A 24,989-nucleotide genomic window follows, 5' to 3' on the forward strand; every position below is an offset into this window, starting at 1 on the left:
ACTCTGGGGACAGATTCACATATCACATATAAAAACACATAAAAACGAGTGAGTGCATTTTAATAATCAGTAGACTAACTGAGAAACAGCAGACGTCTACAATGGCACAGTATGGTTGTATTGTTTGACTCATTTGAGATGTGACTTAATGACTTTCAGCAGCTGAACTAAACCCTTTCACATATCCCACATACACAGTTTGTTCTAAACATGAATTTGCATATTCTAGAACACTTCTCTGTGACATCACTGACACGAGCTCATTCCGTGTTCCATACCTCACTCCTTGAGAACACACTGAGAGACACTTTACAACATACAACTGTAGGATCCACGTTCACTCATCGTGATAGTGAATTAGTTATAGTGTTAGTGAAGTTATCGGTTCGAAACTTCTCAAAGTTCAATATGGACAAAGAACCTGCAAAGAAGATAATGAATCGTCGTTGTCGGGCTCTCAGAGATCAAGGTATGAAAAAAGAAATCCAAACAGGAACCTTTTAGTCACTAATGTTAATGATCCAAGTGACTCTGATAGGTTAAATAAAAAAGACAACTTCATACAGTTAGTCACTACAATTGATGTGCCACTGTATTTCCTTCATGTACAGAGAGCAGTAGCAGCAGCACAAAACAAAGTGCAGCTTCTTCAATGGATGCCAAGACTCAGACACCTAAAAGGAAGGCCAGTCCTGAAAAGAAGACTCAAAGAAAAAGGAGAAGGGTGTCTGAGATTCCTGAACCCTGTAGCAGCACTACAGAAGACAGCATCGTGAAAAGACGCAAGAGGAAAGTTATGGACGATGGAGAGGGACCATCAAAGCAGACCAAGAAGAAGAAGAAGATGCGAGTACTCGAGCTTAAACAGTTCAACAAGGAGTCAGCGATTTCCTCAGAGGACACTGGTAGGTTGATCATGTGAAATCACAGTTGGGAGTCAGTTTACAGTTTACATGAGGTTCATATTTAGTGGATACATTAATACAGAAAGTACACATATTTCAATCAACAGGGTAATGATGATGTAAATACAATTCAGTTCACTCAAAATACAAAGAAAAACCACTTCTTTCAATCATTTTATTGTGCGACAACAGAAATTTTTATTCAGCAAGACTCAACAATGACTGCACATACACATTTCAAAACACATACAGACACATGTATATATTTTTGTCCACATTTTGAGATGTTTATCTGTGAGACTTGAATGAATGGAATTTCATTTGTGCTACTCACAATGTTGACAAATGAAAAAAAAAACAACATCTTTTTTTCCAAAAGTATTTGTTTGTTGGAATAATCCTCCTAAGACACTAAAGACACACTTTTCTTTGGGACCATTTCTTTGGTAGAAAGAAGCATAACTTAGATTTATCCATAGAGGTTGCAGGTCAGAAAAAACATTTTAAAAGAATCACAGCCTTTTTGTCATGAGGTTGGAGGATTTATTGTCCACATTAGTCCCTCTCACTATCAACATACTGATGTTCCTCTGGGTTTTTTTTCTCATCTGCAGAGAGCTGCAGCAACCCCTTAGAAGGCTGCAGTACATTTATGGAAGATGTGCGCAAGATAAGTGTCAAGAGAAAGGCCACCGCTGAAGGAGAAGGACCAAGAAGGAAGAGGAAGAAGATTAAAGAGGGGAAAAAGGAGACAAAGAAGAGGGAGGAGTTATCACCAGTTGCCCAAAGAGGTAAGTAGGTAGTGATTAATGTAGAGTTTGACTTTGTGTTCAGGTGCGGTGTAAAATGAGGATTTACATCAGGTGTAACATAGGAGGGATTAATATTAGAGCTTTAATAATTGATGTTCCTCACAAGTGTATGAAAATAAAATGTGTGTTTTTGTTCAGCCCAATTCGAAACCAAATACAAACAGCAGAATCAGCTCGGCGAAGGAGGGTGTGGGTCTGTGTTTGCTGGCTACCGAAAAGCAGATAAATTACCAGTAAGTGTTAGAGGCACACACACACACACGCACACACACACACACACACACACACACACACACACTATAGTCAGAAAGTATTAATCAAAGTCCTGTTTGCGTCTTGTAGGTAGCGATCAAACATGTACCAAAAGACAAAGTGTTTTGCACAGAAATGGTGAGTAAATGAAACCAACTGCTGTTGAAATGTGTTGTATTCATCAACACCCTCACTCACTGAACGTACTGTGGATGAATCGCAGTCGTCTGTGGAGCATCTCCCCCTCATCCTCTGTTGTTATGTTTCAGGACCAGAATGGGAAAGAGCTCTCTGTGGAGGTGGCCATCATGTTGAAGCTCTCTGCTGGAACAACTGGATCAGTGAGGAAGTCAGTGCCTGTGTCCCTGCTGGACTGGTACGACCTGGACCAGGAGCTGATCCTGGTGCTGGAGAGACCAGTCCCCTGCAAGGACCTATTCACGTACGTAGAAGACAACGGAGGCGCTCTACAGGAGAAGGAAGCCAAGGTAAGCTACTGGAGGATCCTTTGTATCTTGATCGTATGTGTAAAATGACAGTTGTTGTCAGATTTAAAGTCACAGCCATGAAAGAGCCTCATCCCTCATGTCTCTTTGTCTGTCTGTCTCTCAGATCATACTGAAGCAGCTGGTTCACGCAGCAACAGAACTTCACAATCAGCGCATCTTTCACCGAGACATCAAAGTTGAAAACATTCTTATTGAGACCGGCTCAAAAGTCCCACGTGTTCGCCTCATCGACTTTGGACTCAGCTGTTTCTTCAAGAAAAGATCAGTTTTCCGTGTTTTCTATGGTAAGATGTCTGGCTTCTACTCCTGCTCTTCAATAATTTACTGGTCTGTAATGTTTAATCAAAGCTTCACCTCCTACTCATCCTCATCCTCACTGTCTTATTATTGTGTGTGTATATTCTAGGTACCTCTGCTCACATTCCTCCGGAGTATTTCAGTCGTTGTACCTACAGGGCGGGACCCACCACGGTGTGGCAGCTGGGAGTTGTCCTGTTTGATATGCTCCACAGAAACGCAAGATTTGAGACCAACAGGTTCCTGAGAAACAAGCTGAAAATCAAGAATGCACTGTCCCCAAGTAAGAAAAAGATGTTCATGTGCAAACCTGTCAGCAGACACACACTCATTCTTTGTGGTTCACATTCTGATGGACGACTGGAGCCGTCATCTTCATCTTTTTTCATTTTTCTCTCCAGATTGCCAGGACTTTTTGAGAATGTGTTTGACCAAAGTCCCTTCGCGTCGCCCTTCTCTGGAGCAGCTCCAGCTTCACCCATGGCTCAGATAAACCGCACCCAAAATTCACCCAACAAATTCAGACCATACATACTATACCATAGGCAAATCTCACATAATTACTAATGCTCTTCTCTCTTTCACAGGAAGGATGATGCAGACGCTCTTAAATTGGATTCTAGGCTTTATTTAACTGGACTATATCAGCTCTCTTACATAAATATTGTAATATTTCTCCCACCTGCAGTTCCTGTAGCACCCCCAGCCGTCCGAGGAGAGGGGATCTCTCTTTGAATTGCCTCTCCCGAGGTTTCTTCCCATTTTCCTTCTGGCCTCCGGATTTTGCGAAGTTTTTCCTCGTCTTCTTAGAGAGCTTGGGCTGGGTCAGGAGCTGCTGCTGATATAGGCCTGTGGAACCCAATTAGCCATTATGTGAGGACATTACTCTGCTTATACCATGGCCACTTGGCTACAAAATGACATATACTGGATAATCAAGCTAAAATTATCCGTCACATACAACAAATATTTATCTTGCTTTCCAAATTTAAATGTCAAAAAGCAAATCAGATAGTTCCTGAGCCTCAAAATTCCTGTTGTTTGTGTAAACAAGACGGTTTGTGCTGTTCTTGCTAAGAAAATATTACTGCTGCATAAATTCAGAACAGCAGACATACACAGTACCAGTCAAAAGTTTGGACGCACTTTCCCATTGGGAAGGTGCGTCCAAACTTCTGACTTCTAACTGTACGTTATCAAAAGATAACCCACGCCTTCCAACTAATTCGAATTTCAAGTGGCCATGGTATAAGTAATAGTAAGCTGCCATGATATAAGTAATAGTATGTAATAATACATCTAATAAGCCATGTAACTAAATTTGAATTAAATTGAAACCAAATAAATTCATCTTTCCTTTAAACTGCAGAGTCATCAGATTTTTTCTTGTTGTATTTTGAGTTATGAAATGCTTTAATCTACCTCCAGTCTTTTGGTGATAGACACATGTAAGGTAAAAAAATATTGATTGTATTGATGGGGATGTTATTGAAAAATAAAGTCTGAGAAAATTGAGATTACAAGTGAACGGTTTTTAATTAAAAGTCATGTGGAGTTTCATTATTTTTCACCCAACATTTTAGGTTTGATTAATGAATGAATGAATGAATTATTGGGGATTGACAGATATGGTTTTCTTTAGGACCAATCCCAATATCAATTTTTAGTAATCAAGGAGACTGACACCAACACAACCACCGCTACATAGGGATACTGGCCATGGCGAGCAGGTGTTTCTATTATTTTGTCCACCCCCCCATTTATATCCATGAAGGTAAGCTAAATGACAGAAACACCTCTGTGTCTAATGTTATACAGCTCAGCAGCTCCACACACCACATCCTCCAAAAGAATGAATCAACAACTTTGTAAACAATTTTATTACAAACTGAACATTATAACCTTCACAAAAGGGGACTCCTTGCAGGAGTGTTGTATTACACTATGTCAGTTTTAGCTTGATGCTCCTGACAAATTGCAAATTGAGTGTTGTATAGACAGGCTGCAAAGTGCCTAATTGGTTGCTTTCAGTTTGGTCCTCATCTGCCAACTGATACACCTGGTAGCCTAGAGATGCTCCTCAGTTCAGCAGTTTCATCATATTTTATTATTATCACCATACAACATGTTTTTACCCTTCTCCTTTTAAAATGAAACATAGTAACATGTTTACTCAGAGTACATTTTAACTGACATAGTTTTAACTTTTATCTGACTACAATTTTACTCAAGTAATTTTACTTCTACTTGTAAAAAGTAGTAAAATGTAAAAGTATAAATTTTTTTCCTCAGTAACAGTAATGAGTGGCTGTCTCACGCTGCTGTGAGTGTATTGTCTCCTTTCCTGTTACTGGTTTACTGCTGCTCTATCTTAACCCATACAACGTTGAGGTTTTCTTCATTAGTGACTAACTACCCGCTGTATATTTAAACTTACATTAGTTGTGGTCAGACATTCATAACTCAGCTTCTTTTAGCGACTGTCACTAATTCAGCGGTTGTTTACACACTGTTCAGATCTGATAGCTGCTTTAGCTTAGCAGTTAGCGACGGCTTCTCTCTCCCTCTCTCCCTCCTGCTATCTTTTGCTCGGTGTGTCTTGGATCAACAAATTAACTTGTTCATAGGATTGTGGTGTTTCTGTAACTTCACTATAGAGGATTGTGATGTTTATTACAACTTGCGCCGTCTCACCTTTGGCACACCACTCCATTTTTACTAACCGAGGTTGCTCTTGTCTGTGCCCGTCTGTGTGCACAGTAGCCTTCAGCGTTGATAGGCTATTACTGGCGGCGTATAACCAATCAGATGGTGCTGTGGGCGGGACATTGCTCTAGACCCCTCTGAGTGATGACTACAGATGGGAAGGACAGGCAGCTGCACCATCAAACAGAAATAATAAATAAATAAATAGATGAATAACGAGGTCGATAATAGTCGATCCCTAATATAAATTACATTTCCTCTTGAGATCACTTAAATCTGAAACGTTTCTCCTAAATCTCCTTAGGAGAAAAAGGGGAAACAAGGGTGAGAGTGAAAGGGTTGGAGCAGCAGGGAGAAATAAGAACCAACTCAGAATTTGAAGCCAACTCAGCCACATTTTGATTTTGCATTTTACATTACAGATGTCAGTTCACTGTTAAAGTATTTCTTCTCAAACCTTTGTGCTGTTATTTTGCTCAAGAAATATGTTAGTGATCATCCCATCATGGTTGCATTAACTGAATGGTGAGCTTTAACTTTGAATTTTACCTTTTCAGGCCATTCAACTTCATTAATTATTAGAGAACAGCTTGATAGTTCAATGTTCAGTGTTTCAGTGTTGATTGCCAACACACACTACAGTTAAATTCTACACTCAACACTACAACTCTACAATCTATTTTCTGAAAAATATACAGTATGAAAACAAATTACAACACAACAGAGCAATGAATTATGAAAAACGTGTTAGCTGTAGCACAGGTGAACATGGGAGCAGTAATTAGGTTATGTCTGAGAAGCCAGTCACTACATTCACCTCTGATGGCATTTTTTTTGAGTGCCTTTTTGAGCTTAGCTTCTTCTACTGGTTTCCAGTCTCCCATTGTCGTCCATTACTTCATGTAGGCTGCAAACAAAACAGTATTAAGTCTTTAATCCTTCTGATACACTTATTTCCATTCAACTACCTTTTGAAATAAGTGCACAATACACCATTGCTTCCCTCTAAGCTTAGCAAAATGCTATAACTACACCAAGCAGAAAATCTGATGATTTACCATAAATGAATTTGGTTTGCTCAAATTAATGACAACATTACCAAAGCTCAGCACTAATGCGCAAATGTGTGGGATGTGAAATGGTGTGAATCGATTCAATTCCTTAGTGTAGTGAAAGGATCAAATCTTTTGGGTTAATGAACGGAAGTGAATCACTTTGTGAAATGATCTGTTCTCAGTCAGTTCAGTGGAGTACTGCAGGGATGATGTATCGTTGTATGTCAGCCTGGAAGTTAGCATCACCCTGGTGTCCTCGACAAAAAGCCAGTGGAATTTTTCCATGTTTCTCTAGGACTGGCAGTTGTCATTATGGTGGCCGTATTCACAATTCCCAAAGTGCTGAAATTCCAATCATCTGCGTTTGGAATGATTATTATTTCATTTTATTGTATTCTATATGTTTCAATATGGTCACTGCAGAAATGCATGAAATTTTCCATCATTCTATTTTGCATGTGTTTTTAACAGTTTTGCTGGTGGTGAAGTATGAATGAGAAAAGAGTTCATAGATTTTGGAAAAAATGGTCACTGAATGCATTTTGTGTGAAAGCAATGAAAACTGATTCACAGTTTGGTCCACATAGACTTCTGTTTCACTTAGTGTTGAGTTTTGACCAATGCATGTTAGCAATCGAAAAAAACTATAAGCACTCAACCATGTATGGCTTTAATAATGTGGGCATTAAAATATATTTAATGAGTGTATTGGCTGCCATATCTATGGACAAAGGCTGCATGTGACATAAAATTGCAGTAAGAAGTCTATCATCAAAGCTGAAAGCCTCAACTTCCAGGAGGCCCTGCTGACCACATTTATGTCCCCACCAAAAGCTCTCAGAGAGCCAAGAGCAAATCGGAGGGCGACAAGACAAGCTCATCCAGGAGGTTGACATCCACCACTGCTTTCAAGTGCTCTAGCCATTACACCAGGCCACTGTGGAGTTGTTAGAGGAAAAAGGGGTCAAAGCTCATCCTTGTGAAGGTGTTAAAACCTCATATAGCCAGTGTGCTGTGGTCCGACACGACATTGGTGTCAAACTGGCCACTTAAGTTAAAACCAATTTAAATGATTCATATTCTGTAGTAGAGAAGATGACTGCCCTGACTTTGGCTACACTGGTCTATCATAGATTTAAAGAAATGGGTTTCTGTAATGCTCTCTATGCTCAGGCAGCAGTGGAAATACTGACCAGAGAGTGTGTTAGGCTCTTACCTGTCTATCACAGGAATCTCTACCACCACAACACCAGGGACCTCAGCTCAGCTGCAGGACAGGAATCATCGCCTGCCTGTCAGCCATGTGGATGAAAAGCAACAGCCAGTGCCATTGCAGATTTCTAGAGGTCAAGTGTTTTTATTATCTGCCGCTGAATGAGAGTGGCTCTAATGAAGTGACATTTTCCTTCTGTTTGTCTAGGTATTCAAAAGGGAACCAATTAAACGACTGGGTCACCCACAAGCCTGTCTGTCCATATTTGCTTCAGGTCACCATGCAGCACCTCTGCACACCAGCATCCTCTGTGCCATATGAGAGGATCTTCTCTACAGCTGAAGTCAGAGAAGAAGCTGCATAGTGGAGTAAATTTAAAAAAAAACAAAAAAAAAACTGTTCCTCACACACAAAATATGCCCCACAATCCCATCCCAAACCCTGTCATACACTGTCTCTTTCTCTTTGAGCTCTTGCACAAGCACATTCCCCAAACCTCCTTACGATTCTCCTTACCCCTTTTTTCTCTTATTCCCCACACACAGATGAAGTGCCTTTCTTTCACCTTGCTGCACAGCACAAACCTGACACATAAATCTATGGTTATATACCAGTCACAGATATAGTATATAATTGAGAGTAGTCAGCACAAGTATCAGTTTTAGCTTATAATGCCTTCATACTGTTTGCTGTTGTGGCAGTTAATTACAATTGATGGACAATACATTTAAACTTTTTATTGTAGCAAACTGAGACAGACACCAACACGTACATTTCATGTGGCACTTAAATGAGTAAACAACAATCGCAAGAAGATGAAAATGAACACAGTGTTTTTAGGCTTTTAGCGTATAGTGCATTGAAACTGAGCTCATCGAAGCGTTGTATGTGTTAATTCTCCGTAATCTCAAATTCATGGATGCTATAATTTCTGCAAACCACCAGATGTCATTGTATTGTATGTCCTCGACGCATCAGAGCCTCTGATCTTTTTTCGTCCAGTACACAGGCAGGGAAAAAAAACCAAGGCATCTAGATATGAGTCACTGAGCAAGCTAACCATGTTCTGGCAAGGATGAAACCCGGTCTTAATAGTGCAAGGCTGATTAGTTAATGATTAATTTTGATCAGGGGTTAAGCCCTAGGTCTCGGATTTTGCCTGTCCACACGACAATGCAACAGCGATTTTTTAAAACTAAAATGGGGCCAGCAGTGTTTCCAGAAGTCTGTTTTAGGCGCTTGAAATCTCTGGCGTACAGTGACACAAGGTGTAAATGTAGCAAAAGAGGTGTGTTTTAAAACTAAAATGTAGCAGTGTGAACGTAGCCTGAAGGGGGGAACACATGGCCTGGAAGAAGTGAGAAGGGGTGGAGACACAGATTGGGGAACAGAGAAGAATTTCATGACTGACCCAGGGTGCTTGTATTTTTTTCTCCAACCCACTTCAGCTTAAGACACACCCACTTCTGTATTGGTTACGGCTTCGGTTGTTCCATTGAGGCTTTCATTGAATGGAAGTGGGCATCCTGCAAACTAGGTTGGAAAAACGTAGACGCATGCAGGGTAGCAGGGTGCTGTAGATTATTACTAAGTGTCCACTGTCCTTGGGGTTTGTGTGGGGAGTCTGGCATGCAAACCCTCCAGTAGCTCTTAAAATGCCTTCCAGAGAGGAGAGTGCAGGTAGACAGCAGGATGACAAGATTAAAAATTACATTTCACAACATACTTTTAATTACAAAACATGCCAATAACATTTTGCTAAATGGCCTAAAAAAGGTAGCTGGGTTAGCACAATCAGATATTTCCAACTCATTCCTATACTAGTGATGTGAAACACCTATTTCTGCACGTCTGCATAAACAAAGGACTTATACCTACATTTACAAAAGATTTGCCTGCCAGCCCAAGACTTATTTTTGCCTGTTACGCTACAGTTTCTGATGGTACTTGATAATAATATGAGACAACAGTAGAGATATTTTGTAGCAACCAGTTTACACTAGAGTATTCACAAGCTAAGATGTTTCTCAAGTTTTAATGCTGCAACATTTAGGAGTAGCTGGTGCAACCCAATCCATAAAAGGAAAACAAATGAACATGTTGTAGGTCAAAGTAAACCAGCACAGTACATATCTTTGCCATCAGCCACCAGAAAGCATCCTGAGGTCTCTGGCAGGTTAGTGTGCCACAGCAGCTAGATACTGTAGATTATTAATAAGCAGGTGTACACAGTTGCCTGGGTTTGTGTGGGGAGTCTGGCACGCAAACCTCCCAGTAAGCTCTTAAAACGCCTTCCAGAGAGGAGAGTGCAGGCAGAGAGCAGGATGGCAGGGGAGTTAAGAGAACGGCAGTCTGAGGTTCAGGGTGATGGAGGCAGACACTCTTATGAAATATTTAGCGCTTGGACCTTCAAGTTAATTTACAGTGACTTTTCTAATTGAAGCGATGTGTCTGGCCTCACAGACACTGTGGGATAATGGAAGGATAATAATGGCTTTCCTAGTGCCTTGTGTGCGCGTAGGCAAAGATTTATACTTTATTCAAAGATAAGACTTCACAAAGAAGAAAAAAGCCTTTTGGTGATTAAGCAAGCTGACTCAGACAATTAATTCCACCATTTCATCGACCCTTCTTCTCGTTGTCGCCTTTTTGTCATAATTAATGTGATCTTATCCCACATGCCACAGCTGCATTTTGCATTATAATGGCCTCAATAGCTCTTGATGATAATTGTCCATCCTGTCTTCTGCCTCTCTGTCTCCATCTGGAGCAGTGATTATCTCCTACAGCCATTCTGACGTGCCCAGTTATAATGGTGCCCTAATTATGCAACAACAAACATTTTGTTTTAGCTGCTAGGTTGCATTTGTTTTGACAAATATACAGTCAGGTTCGGTTCAGCTCTTGGTGTCCTTGTGTACAATGAATGAAATCAGAGCAGCTGTTTAGTATGGACAAGGCAAACATTTCAGACAGGATGGGATGAGTTTCATTCATTAGATAAATGAGAAAGTCTTGAGTTCAGGCCAAAGATGTCATTTATATTTGGTGAACATAGTGAGCCAAGGACTGAGTAATCTGCTGGCACTACATTTATTGATAAAATGTTTGCTTCTGAGTTTCTGTTGGAGTGTTTACCTTGAAATTTCATTTAGGGACAAAACGAGGTCTCTCTTAAAAGCTGCAGTGGATGAATAATGCATTATATTAACACAGAAGTCACTGCTGAGAATTTGTTGAATGTGCAATGCAAAGATATTCAGACATTTGTTGCCACTAACATTTCTTCAGTCAGTCTGGTAGAAATAGACAAGGAGCATTCTGTTTACAGCTTTAGACAGCTGGCTCTCCATCATGGTGTGTTTGTTGTCCTCCAGTGAACATTCAGCAATAGAAGAAACTCCCTGGAGTTGAAATATCAGCCCTAAGAAAATCTGAAGGAATGCATTTCATACATATAGATGAATGAAGGCAAAGGGAAGAAAACCTTTTGCAAATCTGGAGAAAAAGGTTAAAGAATTCAGCAGCACAGAACATATAGCATTCAATCCAAGTAACTTTTGCTTTTCAATGCTCAGTAATAGTTTGCAGGCCCAAGCAATTGTCTAGCCTCATTCCAGTATAAGTGGCCTATACTTACATTTACACAAAAGGCTTCAAAGTAAAGGCTGAAACAAAGCTGTGTGGCAGATACTCACAGTGGCATTAGTGCTTCAACGTAAATCCAAATGTTTCATAGACCTTAAGATGACACTGATAAATGGCACCTTTGTAAAACGTGCCATGGTCTAAATAAATACATGAACTGGTCGCCCTCTCTGGTTTAATGTGTCAGTAAGAGCATCTAACCATGAGGTGGCAGTGAAGACCCACTGGAATGTTGAAGGAATGGGAGGCAGTATCAAAATCAGGATCAAGTTAGAAAAGTATGCACTGATCATTATCACATGAACTAGTACTGTACTTAAATACAATTTGAATTATTATTACTTTATTGGGGAGTATTTCCTTTAACTGTGCCTTGATCATATTACTCCACTGCTTTCAGAGGGAAATATTGTACTTTTCTCCAATAGATTTATCTGACAACTTTATTTACTTTGCTGAATTTCATATGATCGGCTCATAAAGCGCACATTTAGAGATTAAACTATCCAACACTAAAGAAAGAAATTTACTCCACTGTACAGTAACAGTAGAACCTTGCTGTTTTACTGCAGTGATTTGCTGTTATTATTGTTAAACAAATGTAGGGTACTCATTAGTGGGTCTTTTTTTTTTTTTTTTTTTTGATATTCTGAGCCAGACTAGTTCCCAGTCTTTATGCAATGCTAAGCTAACTGGCTGCTGTCTGTGGTTTCATATTTACCATATGAATATAAATGCTATTCATCTTCCCATCTAACTCTCTGCAAGATATGCTAAACTAGAAAAAAAAAAGTACACTGTATTTCTACAGTGTTGTATTTCTACTTTTAAAATATACAAATCTTCCACTGGCCCTGATGTCTTGTGGCATCACTATGAAATGCATTGCTTATCTATAATAACAATAACAATAACAGCAATAATAATAATGATAATAATAACAGATATAATGTGTTCATTAGTGAGCTTCATGGGTTCTGGCAGGTGGAGACAGGCTAGCTGTTTCCCCCTGTGTCTAGTCCAAGCTAGTCTAAGCTAAGCTAACCAGCTGCTGGCTGTAACTTTATGTTTAGGATACAAACAAGTTCATATACTTATGCTCATATTGAGAATAAGAAAAGTTCAGTATACCTGGTTCACAGATTCAGATACCTAACCTGTAACAATCACATGCACGGCCTCATATAATCTCCATGTAATATCATAGCAGACATAGCCATTTCCATTAATAGGATCAATATTCTCTTAGAATTACTTTGGCAGGCCTGCTGTCTCCGACACCTCGGCCACTACAGATAGTGATTACTAAATTTCTCACCCACCTGTGAATTGTGTGATTCCACTCTTGATCCCTCTGGGCTTTGAAGAGTGATGATGTGTCACGGTCTCTCACCAGAACCAAACACTTCATTTAACCCTCCACTGATATGCCTTAATAGACATGGAGGGGATCGATACTGAGGTGACAATGAAGAATGCCACATGGTAAGTTATGTTTAATCTACGGAGGGATTGTGGGTTTAAGCAAAGAGAATTAACCTGCTAGAGATCAGGAGACTCAGGAGCACTTAAAACTACGATAATCTGCTGCCGACATCTAAAAACACTTATCCACACATCTGTTTGATAATGTGTCCACAGTCTAAAAGGTAGCCTACAGACTGGTGCGTGCTGCCTTCAAGGCTGTTTTCCTTCAGACTGCTGAGCTGCCACTGCTAAACCAGCCTCCTGGGAAGGTTGTATAGACAGTAATATAAACAGCTGCATCACCAGCTGAGCTGATATCTGAGTAATTTTCATCGTCTGCCTTTTTCACTGGAGCCCCACACAGCTTCCCCAGGAATAACAATCCCACTAATCTGGACTAGTGCTGAGTGACTGCCTGAAACCTCAGCTAGTTTGTTTATCCTTTTGGCTACAGGACCTAAAGCACCAGTGAGAGGGAGCAGGCTAATCACGAACAGTTAAATCATGAACATGTATGTCTCTGTTGTTTCCACGGTGGATATCCTGCAGATGGAGATGACTGCAGACAGTAGAGGACTTCTTCTCCCAGCGAGAAGCAGCTTCAGACACATGTCTCCCTCAGACCCTCTATCTAATGTTACAGGAGTTTACCTTCAGGGAGGACAACTGTTACACCACCCATGGGTGTTTTGGTACCACCTGAGACCTCAGACCTCAGTTTCTAGGCTGCAATGCTGTAATCTAACTGAACAGTGTGAACCTTCATTTCCTGTTCCTGTCAATGAGGTGTGAGAACTCATGTGGATGCAGGTAGACAACAGAAAGAGAGAGAGAGAGAGAAGGGTTAAGAGACATAGAGAAACTCTGAGGCAACAAGGCCCGTACTGATGAAGAAGCATAGAGACAGTTTTCAGATTTCCTGGTACTTAACATAGTTATCACATGGAAGTCAGCCATTTTAAACAGTGCGCTCCAGGCCCAAATGAGCTGGAAATGTGCAGAAGGATGCAGAGCAAACAGACTGCAGTCATGCTGTGAGCATTTTGGAGCCACCACGTGAAGCGACACGTAACAATAATATCATAACAATATCGTGCTGAAAACTACTAAAGTGACCATGTCCTTCATGACATTTGTATTGCCTTCCATCACTCTAATAGTCCTATAATAACGTAACATTGTGCCTGTAGCACTCAACAAGATGTTTAGAACAGTGTTATTGTGCTTTATGGGATTTTTTTTCTTTATCTGTTATATTACTACTTGGCAGCTGAGCTACAGAGATGTTAACACTCTTCATGGCATTTATATCGCTCACTGTAGAGACATAGACTACATTTCATATTTGTACTGGTACTTATAGTGTGTGTGCAGTATTTTAAATAAAACTTAAGAACAGAATTATATAAATACAACATTCAGAAAACTACAAAACAAAAACAAGAATAAATAATGTATTATTTGACTAATTAGGCTGTTTGCTTTTATTGATATAAACTCTGTCAGTAAAAACCAAACTTTAACTACATCCCAGTGGTTTCCGTTACTCTTCCACGATACACTGTTTGAAATTTAGTCACAAAACAGCGTAAAACTCAGGAGTCCACCATCACTCAGTGTGACTATTAAAGTCAAATTCACCCAGGGTAGCTGATACATGTTTTTAATGGTCTGTAAACCTTGTGCAACATTTCTACAATATCAAATAATGTGGCTGCAAATAATAGGATTGTGTTGCTTCACTGCTGCAGTTTTATTTTTAGAAAGAGTAAACAATGACAATAATGGCAGATGATGATAGGTTTCCCTTTATTTTAACCCACACCCAGCATTTATCAGCACTATGTAATTTAATGATGATTTGCAACACACTACATATACTCACTACTGTAAGCAGATATAAAGACATTTTAGCAGGTGTCTAACCATAGCTGTATAGTGTAATATTAAATAACTAGAGCTATAACTCCTCATATGAAGCATTAATGACTGGTGTACACACAGTTAACGAATGCTTAATAACATCATAACAGCGTAACAAATCTTCACTTTTGTGCAAGAAACAAAATCCCTGAAACCAACATCTTAGACACCAAATGGGTGTGTAGTGTGATGTGCCTTCATGGGAGACGCTGACATAAGAAGCAAAAAGTTTGTGGCTCCAGTGTGTCACCGTGACTTCACTGAGAGCCGTGCATGAGGCTCTGAGGAGCAGACAGGCAGAGGCTCTGCAGGAAGCTGAGCAGTGAGACCGGAGCAGGGCGCGGAGCAGCTGCAGCACATCCTCTCCCTGCAAACTTCAGCCAACAACCGGGGCTCCATCCACACTCTATTTTACTTTTATGGAAAATGTATTGGAGTTTCATTTGATGGCTTTGCAATAGAGAAAAGACAGTTTGACTGGATTATATCTGGATGAAATGAAGTTTTTGGAGAATTTATAGACGGGCTCCTGTTGGAATTTGGACGCCGAGGCCCTGCTGTTTATTCCATTGATTCATTGTGAGTTTATTTCTTGAATGCCTGGTGTAATTTTCGTGAAAGCGCACAGAGCCACAGCCTCTCTCTGCTATGGAAAACCTCACCATGGATAACATGACTGTGGAGAATGACACGTCGGTGCAGGACAATCAGACCCTGGGTGTATGGACTGACTACACTGTTGAATATAAAGTGGCCAGTGTGTTTTTGGTGTCCCTCATATGCGGGCTGGGGATCGTGGGGAATATGATGGTCATCCTGGTGGTGCTGACCACCAAACATATGAGGACCCCCACTAACTGTTACCTGGTGAGCCTGGCCGCTGCTGACCTGATGGTCCTGACGGCTGCTGGGCTGCCCAACATCACGGACGCCCTGTACGGTCAGTGGGTGTACGGTTACGCGGGCTGCCTGGGGATCACCTATTTCCAGTACCTGGGGATAAACGCGTCCTCCTGCTCCATCACCGCCTTCACCGTGGAGCGCTACATCGCCATCTGCCACCCCATCAAAGCGCAATTTCTGTGCACTTTATCCAGAGCAAAGAAAATCATCATGCTGGTGTGGGCGCTCACTTCTGTCTACTGCGTGATGTGGCTCTTTCTGTCAGACACTAAAAAGTTGGTGTATGACAACGTGGTGCTGCTCAGCTGCGCCTACAAAGTGTCCAGGAGTCACTACCTGCCCATCTACTTCACAGATTTCGCGGTGTTTTACGTGCTGCCTCTCATGCTGGCCACAGTCCTGTACGGACTGATCGCCAGGATCCTTTTCCTCAACCCGCTGCCGACAGATCCCAAGGACAGCACCAAGAAGTGGAAGAAGGAGACGAGTCAGGGAGGGAGGATGATCAGCTCCAGCTCCTCCAGCAGCACCACGGCTGCCTCCCGCAGACAGGTGCGCTACTGTTTGTTCATGAACATTATCAGTGTGTGTGTGTGTGTGTGTGTGTGTGTGTCTGTGTGTGTGTGTGTGTGTGTGTGTGTGTGTGTGTGTGTGTGTTTGCGTGTGAGTGGGGGAGAGTTGATCCAGCTGCACCACAGGTCAGGTGTAAATGTTTAATTTCTTCCCATGAGAAACGAGTCTGAGTGATGTCATTCAGCCAGTTTATGTTTTTATTTACATAAGTGGAAGAAGGCATTGTTCTCTTAAAGCTGACCCCACAAACTAGGGCCAATTGATTTTACAACCTCAAACTCTTGACACGTGTTTCATTTGTTTGCTGTCTCACTGACCACAATCCTAGACCTGTAAAAACTACTTTCCCCATTTGTTTCTGTTCTGTTTGTTTCTTCTCTTCTGGCCTTATTGAAGCCCTGTTTGTAGAAAAGTACACACATACATATCCCTCTAGCTAAAAAGTTATTCACCAAGAAATGTACAGACCATACACAGGATAATGACCGTACTTATGTTTATGGTCATTCAAGCCTCAGAGAGGTCGAACTTCCTGTTCGACCTCTTATGAACAAATAAAAAAATAAAAATCAATAATAGAAAGTTAAAGCCACCTTAATTTTGAAGGGCTGTATTGTATATAAAGTACATTCAAAAAAATCAACTACATCTTCAGAGTGTATAATAAATCCATTGCATTTAACCATGTTTTACAGCTGAGGTCTGTGAGAGCCCAAACACAAGCAACGTGTAACTGACTTCTCAAACATGTCGTCAGTCCAAAATCAGGTTTATAAACAATTATCATAAAAGTAGGTTAAGTGATGAAGTATTGTGGCAGTGGTGGTGGTATAGTAATAAAACTACATATATGCTTTCTGAGCTGGTCTGTTTGGGCTCTCCAAAACATCAGCTGTTGGCATATGTAGCTGTAATTTATGAGAATATTCATGCCCTGTGTGCATTTGTTTAAAAAAAGGAAAATGTCCAAACAGCTGACTAAGTGCGCCAGATCAAGGTGCTGCCAGCTCTCAATTACTTTCAGATTGAGTCTAATGACGTGCAAACTCGCTTCCCATTTTTTCAAAACTCTGAAGTTCAGCTCACAGTAAATAAGACTCAAATAAACCAAAGTGATAAAAACAACTGGACCTTGTTGGAATCAAACTTGATTCATATTGATGGATGTTACAAGAGCTCAGAGTTTAGCGATCCTTAATTTTACCTTGTTTGCATTTATGTGTATGCTTGAGAAAGAAAGACACCGTCAATTTTGAATAAAAACACACTGGCATGTTCATTCAAACTGTCCTATATAAGTCTGGATTTCACCCTACTCTGACAGCATCTTCATGAAAACAAAACAAAAAAACACTTATTTTGTTTAAATATAACAGAAATGCTCTGAAGGCACAAACACAGATACCGTGCCAGACACACAGGTACATAGCAGAGCTAGACGTTTGTTTATCAGATCAAGGGGCAAAGCCTTGACTTGGAATGACAGGGGGTGTGGTACCCTAAGGGAGCTCCATGCTCTATTGGACAGTCTAATCAGTTAACCCCAACTCAAACAGGCTTTTGTCTTTTTCTCCATCAGTATGGCTTGTGTTTTATCTTCGACTGACACACACCCACAACAACACCCTCACATGTGTTTCTGGACGTTCTGCATTAACTGCTCATTGTGGACAAAAGGAGCGATCCATACCATCTCCCACATACCTTACTGAATTAAACCAAAGGTCAAGAAATAATGAGGATTGAGCATTTCGTTCACTGATGACACTGTCAGTGCCCCTATCCAATTCTATTAGACTCACCTCACTGCAGCTGAGACGACGCCACATAAATGTAGATAAGATTTAATTACGTACAAGTTTCACACTGGGATTATCACCTAATTATAAGAACAAACCCATTCACTTTGTTAGGTTGCACATGCAGATGTGATCAGTCTTCCTCTCTGGAAATTAATCAGCAGCACCCTATTAAACACTGAACGGCTTATAAGGTCGACGATGAGGTGGTTGCATTGCAAAGTTTTCACAAGGAACAGCTCCTCACAAAAGCTTTGCAGTTGCCCTTTCATAAATGTCTTAAAGTTGTAAAAGTTGCAAAGTTATAATGAATATCTCATTTGAAAGACATTTTCAATTGTAAATCATGATTTTACACATAAATATAGTCTAGAGATTTACTCTGTTCCTTACAGACATTCTGCACTGGGTATGGTGTAGTCAAGTGTGGGTCCATTGTATGAAACATCAAATCAAAATTATAGAGTTGAAATTAAAACATCTACCCTGATGAGTATTGATGTTCAATAGAGAACTGGACTGCTCAGCAATAGATATTTGCATCTTTTTTCCCATTCAGCTCCTCTGGAAAAAGGGCCATCCAGACTGAGCCTGCTGTGTCCTTATTGATGTCTCCACAATGAATCTCTTTTTAACTTCTTATGTTTGTTTTCCCCAAAATACACTGAAAAAGAAGCCAGCACTCCAGCATTTCATTGTCATTTTGTGGTCATTTTATTCAGTTTGTCCATCCAGAACATTTCTCTTGAGATTGCATCAATGTGAACAACCACTTCAACAAACAAATGAGGGTGACTCATCTTGTGCTTTTACATAAAGTTTGGCCATAGACTGTTCTGAGCTCCTAGTTGTAATTGAAGTTTTATGTTCACATATTAGTCACTTAATTAAAAAAAAAAAAAAAAAAATCCTTTTGCTGACACAGATTTTGAAGCATGAGCAAGACAACATATTCATGGAAGACACTGTTAGAATTTAAATCAATGATTAGATTAGATGATTAGATGATTTTGAATGACTTAGGACTGCCACCACAATGGTTCATGTATATTTACATTTATAGTAAGAAAAACTTTGTTTTTAGTTGTAGTTTTTGATGTCCGAAAGACTTAACCAAAGTCAAGTCAGTGATATTTTGAATGAAGCCCATAGTATAAAAATCAAACACATATTTTTGTAGAGGAGTTTAGTTTGTTGTAACCGTAAAAAAATACCTCTTTTGAAGTTGAAGTTTTATTTACACAGCCTCTCAGTGTCAAATTCAGATCTATTTCAAAAAGATGGTAGCTCAGACAAAATGCCCTTTGAAGAAATAGTTCACAAACATAAGACACCAGAAAAGTTATAAACAACTTACAAATGATCAATTTCTGATTTGAAATAAATCTTTACATTAATCCAGAACTGTGAGCGGCACGTTAGCAGAAATGCAGCATGGATGGAGGCTGTGGACAAAGTGTGTCAGAAACAGACGTTTCAGATGTTTCATTTTTAACTTATACTGAGCAGTGGCTGCCCCTGGATCTGCTGGTTTCACAACAGTGTCTTTGATGCTGTAGCTGTCTTTCAAAGCTTTTTTTTAATTTCACTTTTGAAGTTGCAGTAAGTAGGAGCTTTTTTGACATTTTTTTCAGAAACAGTTCCCATGGGAAATTTATGGTGTATTCACAGTTTTGCTTTAGTACATTTTTCTCTAGGTATGGTGGGCCAATAAGATGTAATGTGAAGACATCTCTCTGGGAGGATACAGGTGTAACTGCTTTCCTGCTGACTGAGTGACATGTCATCAAAATGTGTCAGCAATAAACTGGAGAAACTTTGGATGTAGTGAAACATACTGAGCTTTTTCTTTTAAAAAAAAGAGCATCTAACTGAGTAGTCAGTGCAGGAGGGGACTCTTCTGTCACAGCATCAATATTTTAGCAGCAGTGTGGCTGCACCATGTTAATCTAGTTAAACACACTCAAGTTGACACAAGTGAGTCAAGTGTTCAGGTGGGGATGCAGCTGTGCTCCAAGACAAGATGCAGTATGTCATGTGGTTAAACAAGACTAGGTCAAAACCTGGTGTATTTGCATTTGTGCTGGTCTCAACTCTTATCTGCCTGCTTCTCCCCCACTCTTGCGCTCACATACACAGTATTTTACTGTAGGTGTATCCCCGAAAGCTGTTCTCATTCATGTTTTTCTGTTTCTGTTGTCAGACAATAGAACAAGTATGAAATAGTGACTGATATGTTGCCCATTGAGACTATATGTTAACCACAAGTCACTTCCAAGCTGCTGCTCTGGCCTGCTGAAACCCTGATTTTATGACTGCAGTGTCGTCTGACAAAATCACATAAGTTAAAGGGATAGTTTGGGCTGTGTGATGTAGTCATGCATAGTCAGTGTACTACCTGCAGCAGATTCAGATCAGCATGCTGCCAGCAATAAGGACCGAGAGACCGCTTAACAACTGAGAGAAAGTTAGAGGCTTATTTCCATCAGCTGCCCTGTAGTTAGCGTAGGGAGATGGGACATCTTGTCCCATCCCCTCCCCACAGGAGTGCTCCAAGTATTCATGCTGGGACCCCTTCCCTTCGCAATATACACCAGCTCCTTGGGTCCAATTATCCACATGCCAAAAAAACCCCAAATGATTTCCCTAGTCAAGGCAAGTGAAAATAATTTTTTATTGGTGGGCATGACAACTCCTTCTCCACCTATCACAGATCTTACTTATAATTCTTAAGATTTCAGTCCTGGTTGATTTAATTACACCCATGGGTACTGCAGCAATACAGCAAGAGCAGCTGGTGCATCTGTTTACAGTGCGGCCAAAGACACTCAAGTTGTTTAAATAAAGAGATCAGTCAATAATTGACCCTTGTCCATCATGTCATGAGCAACTGTGATCTGATGTCACGCTGCATATGATGTGTGTGTATTGTACTTTTCCACACAACAGTATTGGGCACAGTGTGAAGTGGCGGTTTCACTGCTGAGAAATTGGAGTTGTGGAGCCTGTCGACTGCAGCTCTTCATCTTCAAAATCTTCAGCAGCTGCTACTCCTTTGAGAATTAACACACTGTGCAGAGAATAACCGTCCTGTTTTGTATGGATTAATTTTTGATGAATGCTTGTGCTCAGTACTAACATCTGTGACAAGTACATTGTGTTATCTGTGACAGCATCATAATTAAAGGTTCCCTTTGTTTCATCAGTCGAATGCTGTTGTAAAGCAGCAGCAGCAGCAGCAGGAAGTGCTCTGTTCAGTTAACAGTGAGATTGATATCTATAAAATAAAAATTACAAAGAGTAGAGCTGGATTACATATATGCATCACTTTCAGTGAATCTGTTGTGCGGTCGGTACATCATTTGAATACCACAAGAAAATGGAGGATTCAGCCAGGGATTATAACTTAAAGGATGTGTTTTTTTTCATGGAGGACATTTTGATATGTTGCAGTGAGAAAATCACAGGCAAATACTGAAAAAATGATGGCTGAACTCGATTTACAATGAGTCACCCTCATTAGTTTGTCAGTAGTATTATTGTACTCAGTGTTAGTATTCAGTGATTTGATTCTGCTGTAGCATTCTTAACTCATGACTGAACTTTATCAGGTGACCAAGATGCTGGCTGTGGTGGTGATCCTCTTCGCCTTCCTGTGGATGCCCTACCGGACCTTAGTGGTGGTCAACTCCTTCCTGGAGAAGGCCTACCTGGACACCTGGTTCCTGCTCTTCTGCCGTCTCTGCATCTATTTGAACAGTGCCATTAACCCGGTCATCTACAATGCCATGTCCCAGAAGTTCCGCGCTGCTTTTAAGAAGCTGTGTCACTGTGGCCCTCAGCGCATGGAGAAACCAGCTTCTTACAGTGTGGCGCTCACCTATAGTGTCATCAAGGAGACGTCCAATGGGGAAAGTCCCGACCACTTCACTACAGAAATGGATGAGTTAAACACACCAACAGATCAGTACCTTCCCGCCAGCATCCTGCCCAGCGCCAAGAGGATGCCGTATGAGGAGCCTTCGCTGTCTGGAAGTGATGTCAAAGCCTGACTAAAAACAAATGTACTCTGCTTTAGAGAGTCTGACGACTGCGGTATGGATACTGTCCCCCATTGGTTTTAATTAAAGGTACACCGACACCTCCAGTTTAAGTTGTGTAAGGTGTTTTCTCTCAGAAATGTTTCTTTCATGAGACAAGCACATTTCTGCCATATAGATGAAAGCAATTATCATGAGCTCTCCATAATATCTGTACAGCACTGAAGAGGACGGAAAAAAATCCTGTTCATGTAAAGTGTCGGACGTGATGCACAGAACACTTATGATATGATATAATGCAGAGACACCTTTGTATAAACATTAACCTAAAAATGTAACAGGCAAAACTGGCGTGAAGGCAGTTTGTCATCAAGTGTATCCTATAGTTTCATGACTGGTTTGGTTGAAAGAGAGCGCCTCCTCATCTTCTCTTCCTCTCAGCTCTAAACAGAGCCGGACTCTGTCAAACCAGAGGTGGATAATTTAGGGCTGGGTGACGTCAATATTTAGCACAATATAAATTAAATCACTACTTAACATGATATCCCAGAGTAAGCACATAGTACGCTACATACGCAAAGGTGTATTTAGTTAACTCAACCTTGCTACCTGTTTTGGGAAGGGTGCTATCCGTTTCTTAAAGACTATGACTAGTGTTGGGCAGTAACACATTAACCTACTTTGTAATTTTCAGTAACTCTGAAGTTATTTTATTTACATTTTGTGTTGCATTGTACAAAAACAGGTTGTTTTACCTAACATCACCTACTGGGTAAGGCTCCATTCAGGGATCAGCTGGTTTTGTTTAGAGTTGGAGAGTTTTTGGACGTTGAATCTCCACTGTGAGGACAGAACCTCATGCAGTAATGGGGGCTAATGCTAACCTAGCTGATGATGGTGAGTAAATACCTACAGGCTGTAGGCTGGCTGTTTGTTAAACCACATTGAATTCTTTTCTTTATTTTGTCCTCTATGTTAAAATGTAAAATACATGTGTGTGTCTGTGTGTGTAATGTAACTAATTGCTTTTAATGTAGAGTAATTAGTAAAGTAACTAAGTTACTTTTTACATGAGTGATTTGTACTGAGTAAATAAGTCAACTTACCCCACACTGGATATGACCGGTTTGTTTCTGTGTTGGGATGTTGTCACGCATTGTAACTTATTGCCAGTGTGTCAAAGTGTCATAGTTTTTTTTAATTTATGTTCATATTATTCACATCACCCAGCCCTAGAATATCACAGCACCAATTCAGCTGCACCCAGGTTCTTTCAGATAATGTGTAAGAAACACATTTCCTCATTGTTCATGTACCTCCCCACCAGAAGCCATGTAATCCAAATGAATCCAAATGCGCAACATCGTGACATTTTGATCTCGCTACCACAGAGAAAGCACAGACACAGAGTTACATGACCTTTTAAAAAGGTCCCAGCAAAGAAAGGGACAGACATTACCGACACTCACTTCACAACCAGCCGTGTTATTTTAAAAATCACCTGAACTCTGATGACTTCTGCAGGGACTTAATTCTTAACAGTGACAGACACACCAAAGCCTTATGTTGCTTTGGTCACTGTGAAGATGGGCCACTGTGGACTCTCTGTGAGCAGCATGTGAAGGTCAGTGGCCAGTGTATAATAATGAGGAAGAAATGTGTAACCCTGATGTGCAGACAGAGTCTGTTTGTCAAAGGGTCAAATAACTGTCATAGCAGTAATTCACTGATATTGGCTGAGGCTGCATAGTGCAGCACTTTTCTGTGATTTATCTGCTCAGCTAAACCCACAGAGCAATGACAGAATGTGTAAATAGATCACAACAAAGTGCCATACTCAAATTGGTGTGATTCACTATGTATATAGCTCACTCTGCTATTAAAAGAGTTTTCTGCTGTTTTTTTGAGCCACGTATATGTGTAAATTGAAGAGCACTCTGAGGGAATGAATATTGAGTGAACTCCATGAAAGGAACCTGTTTCATACTGAGCAGCGGGCTTTTTGTGTATATTGTAAAGTTGGCTGAAATTGATTGTGCTGTGCAATGTGAAATGAATTCAATATTGTGTTTGCAAATGTGTGCCAGCAAGTGCAGTTTTTGATCCACTGTTCCATCAGCGTGTTTTCTATCATTTCAAACCATTCAGTGGAAGCTACTAATCTCCAGAGTGGAACAGCTGAGAAAATATAGGTGTAAGTTTGTAGCATAAAGTACCTCTAATTCGTGCACTTTCATCCATTTCTGCCAGTTGAAATGTCCTTCAGTTTTTAGGAAACTACCAAGCAGTTGTTATGGAAATGTTTTCTGCTCTGCACGGCATGCTGTCTCCAGCATGAGCACAAGCTTTTGTGATGTGAACACAAAGATGATTCTGATGTATTTCCATCTGAGGTGACGCTTTATGCACATTTCTGTCTCCAGGTAGCATTTTTCTGCTTTTGCTGTTTTGACGGATTGTTTTGTATTTTGTATTGTTCTTTGTCTATAATAAACACAATAATTGCAGCACCTTGTGGATGGTGCATCATTACTGCAATCTAATATCTCATACAGTGAGTTCTTTTGTTCCCAACCCTCAACACCTTCACCATTACTGATCTACTAACCAGCCATTGAAGAAAGCGCCTCATCCGAGACATTGCCATGAATCAGGCACAGACAGCCTCTGTTGGAGCTACAGCCGCACAGAGGACATCAATCAGGGGGGTCGATGGCTTCATTTTGAAGTTACAGCATGTGGTGGTGGCTTGCTGCAGCCAATTCATCATACTGAATCTATCAGAGGCCAACTGTACTCAACACAAACAATATGACACCCCCATGCAATTTATGTTCAGCTGCTGTCGGCAATGTCACTCCAAATGTCTGACTCATCAAACCTCCCT

At 40.5% G+C, this 24,989-nt stretch overlaps 2 protein-coding genes across 2 annotated transcripts; both read left to right on the plus strand.

The window, feature by feature from the left end:
- Window positions 1-266: 266 nt before the first annotated feature.
- On the plus strand, window positions 267-3,359 carry LOC139613169 (serine/threonine-protein kinase pim-1-like). Its single transcript, XM_071469580.1, has 9 exons — window positions 267-469; window positions 612-905; window positions 1,520-1,696; window positions 1,856-1,950; window positions 2,060-2,107; window positions 2,239-2,457; window positions 2,582-2,762; window positions 2,885-3,058; window positions 3,177-3,359. Exons 1-9 carry the CDS (start codon window positions 409-411, stop codon window positions 3,266-3,268), a joined length of 1,341 nt encoding a protein of 446 aa, XP_071325681.1. The 5' UTR covers window positions 267-408; the 3' UTR covers window positions 3,269-3,359.
- An 11,228-nt stretch (window positions 3,360-14,587) lies between these two features.
- On the plus strand, window positions 14,588-24,203 carry trhra (thyrotropin-releasing hormone receptor a). Its single transcript, XM_071470432.1, has 2 exons — window positions 14,588-16,242; window positions 21,674-24,203. The coding sequence occupies exons 1-2, from the start codon at window positions 15,436-15,438 to the stop codon at window positions 22,112-22,114; spliced, it is 1,248 nt and encodes a 415-aa protein (XP_071326533.1). The 5' UTR covers window positions 14,588-15,435; the 3' UTR covers window positions 22,115-24,203.
- The last annotated feature ends 786 nt before the right edge of the window (window positions 24,204-24,989 follow it).

This window comes from Trachinotus anak, unplaced genomic scaffold (assembly GCF_046630095.1).
Source record: "Trachinotus anak isolate AG129_WGS33_773 ecotype Australia unplaced genomic scaffold, CSIRO_AGI_Tana_v1 ptg000032l, whole genome shotgun sequence".
Taxonomy (NCBI): domain Eukaryota; kingdom Metazoa; phylum Chordata; class Actinopteri; order Carangiformes; family Carangidae; genus Trachinotus; species Trachinotus anak.

What these genes read in the sequence shown, in the direction of transcription:
- trhra (XM_071470432.1), top strand. Translation starts at nt 15,436, where the DNA reads ATGGAAAACCTCACCATGGATAACATGACTGTGGAGAATGACACGTCG. An exon ending in CGGCTGCCTCCCGCAGACAG is followed by an intron (nt 16,243 to 21,673) that starts GTGCGCTACTGT and finishes GAACTTTATCAG; the next exon opens with GTGACCAAGATGCTGGCTGT.
- LOC139613169 (XM_071469580.1), top strand. Translation starts at nt 409, where the DNA reads ATGGACAAAGAACCTGCAAAGAAGATAATGAATCGTCGTTGTCGGGCT. An exon ending in GATTTCCTCAGAGGACACTG is followed by an intron (nt 906 to 1,519) that starts GTAGGTTGATCA and finishes TCTCATCTGCAG; the next exon opens with AGAGCTGCAGCAACCCCTTA. An exon ending in GAAAAGCAGATAAATTACCA is followed by an intron (nt 1,951 to 2,059) that starts GTAAGTGTTAGA and finishes TGCGTCTTGTAG; the next exon opens with GTAGCGATCAAACATGTACC.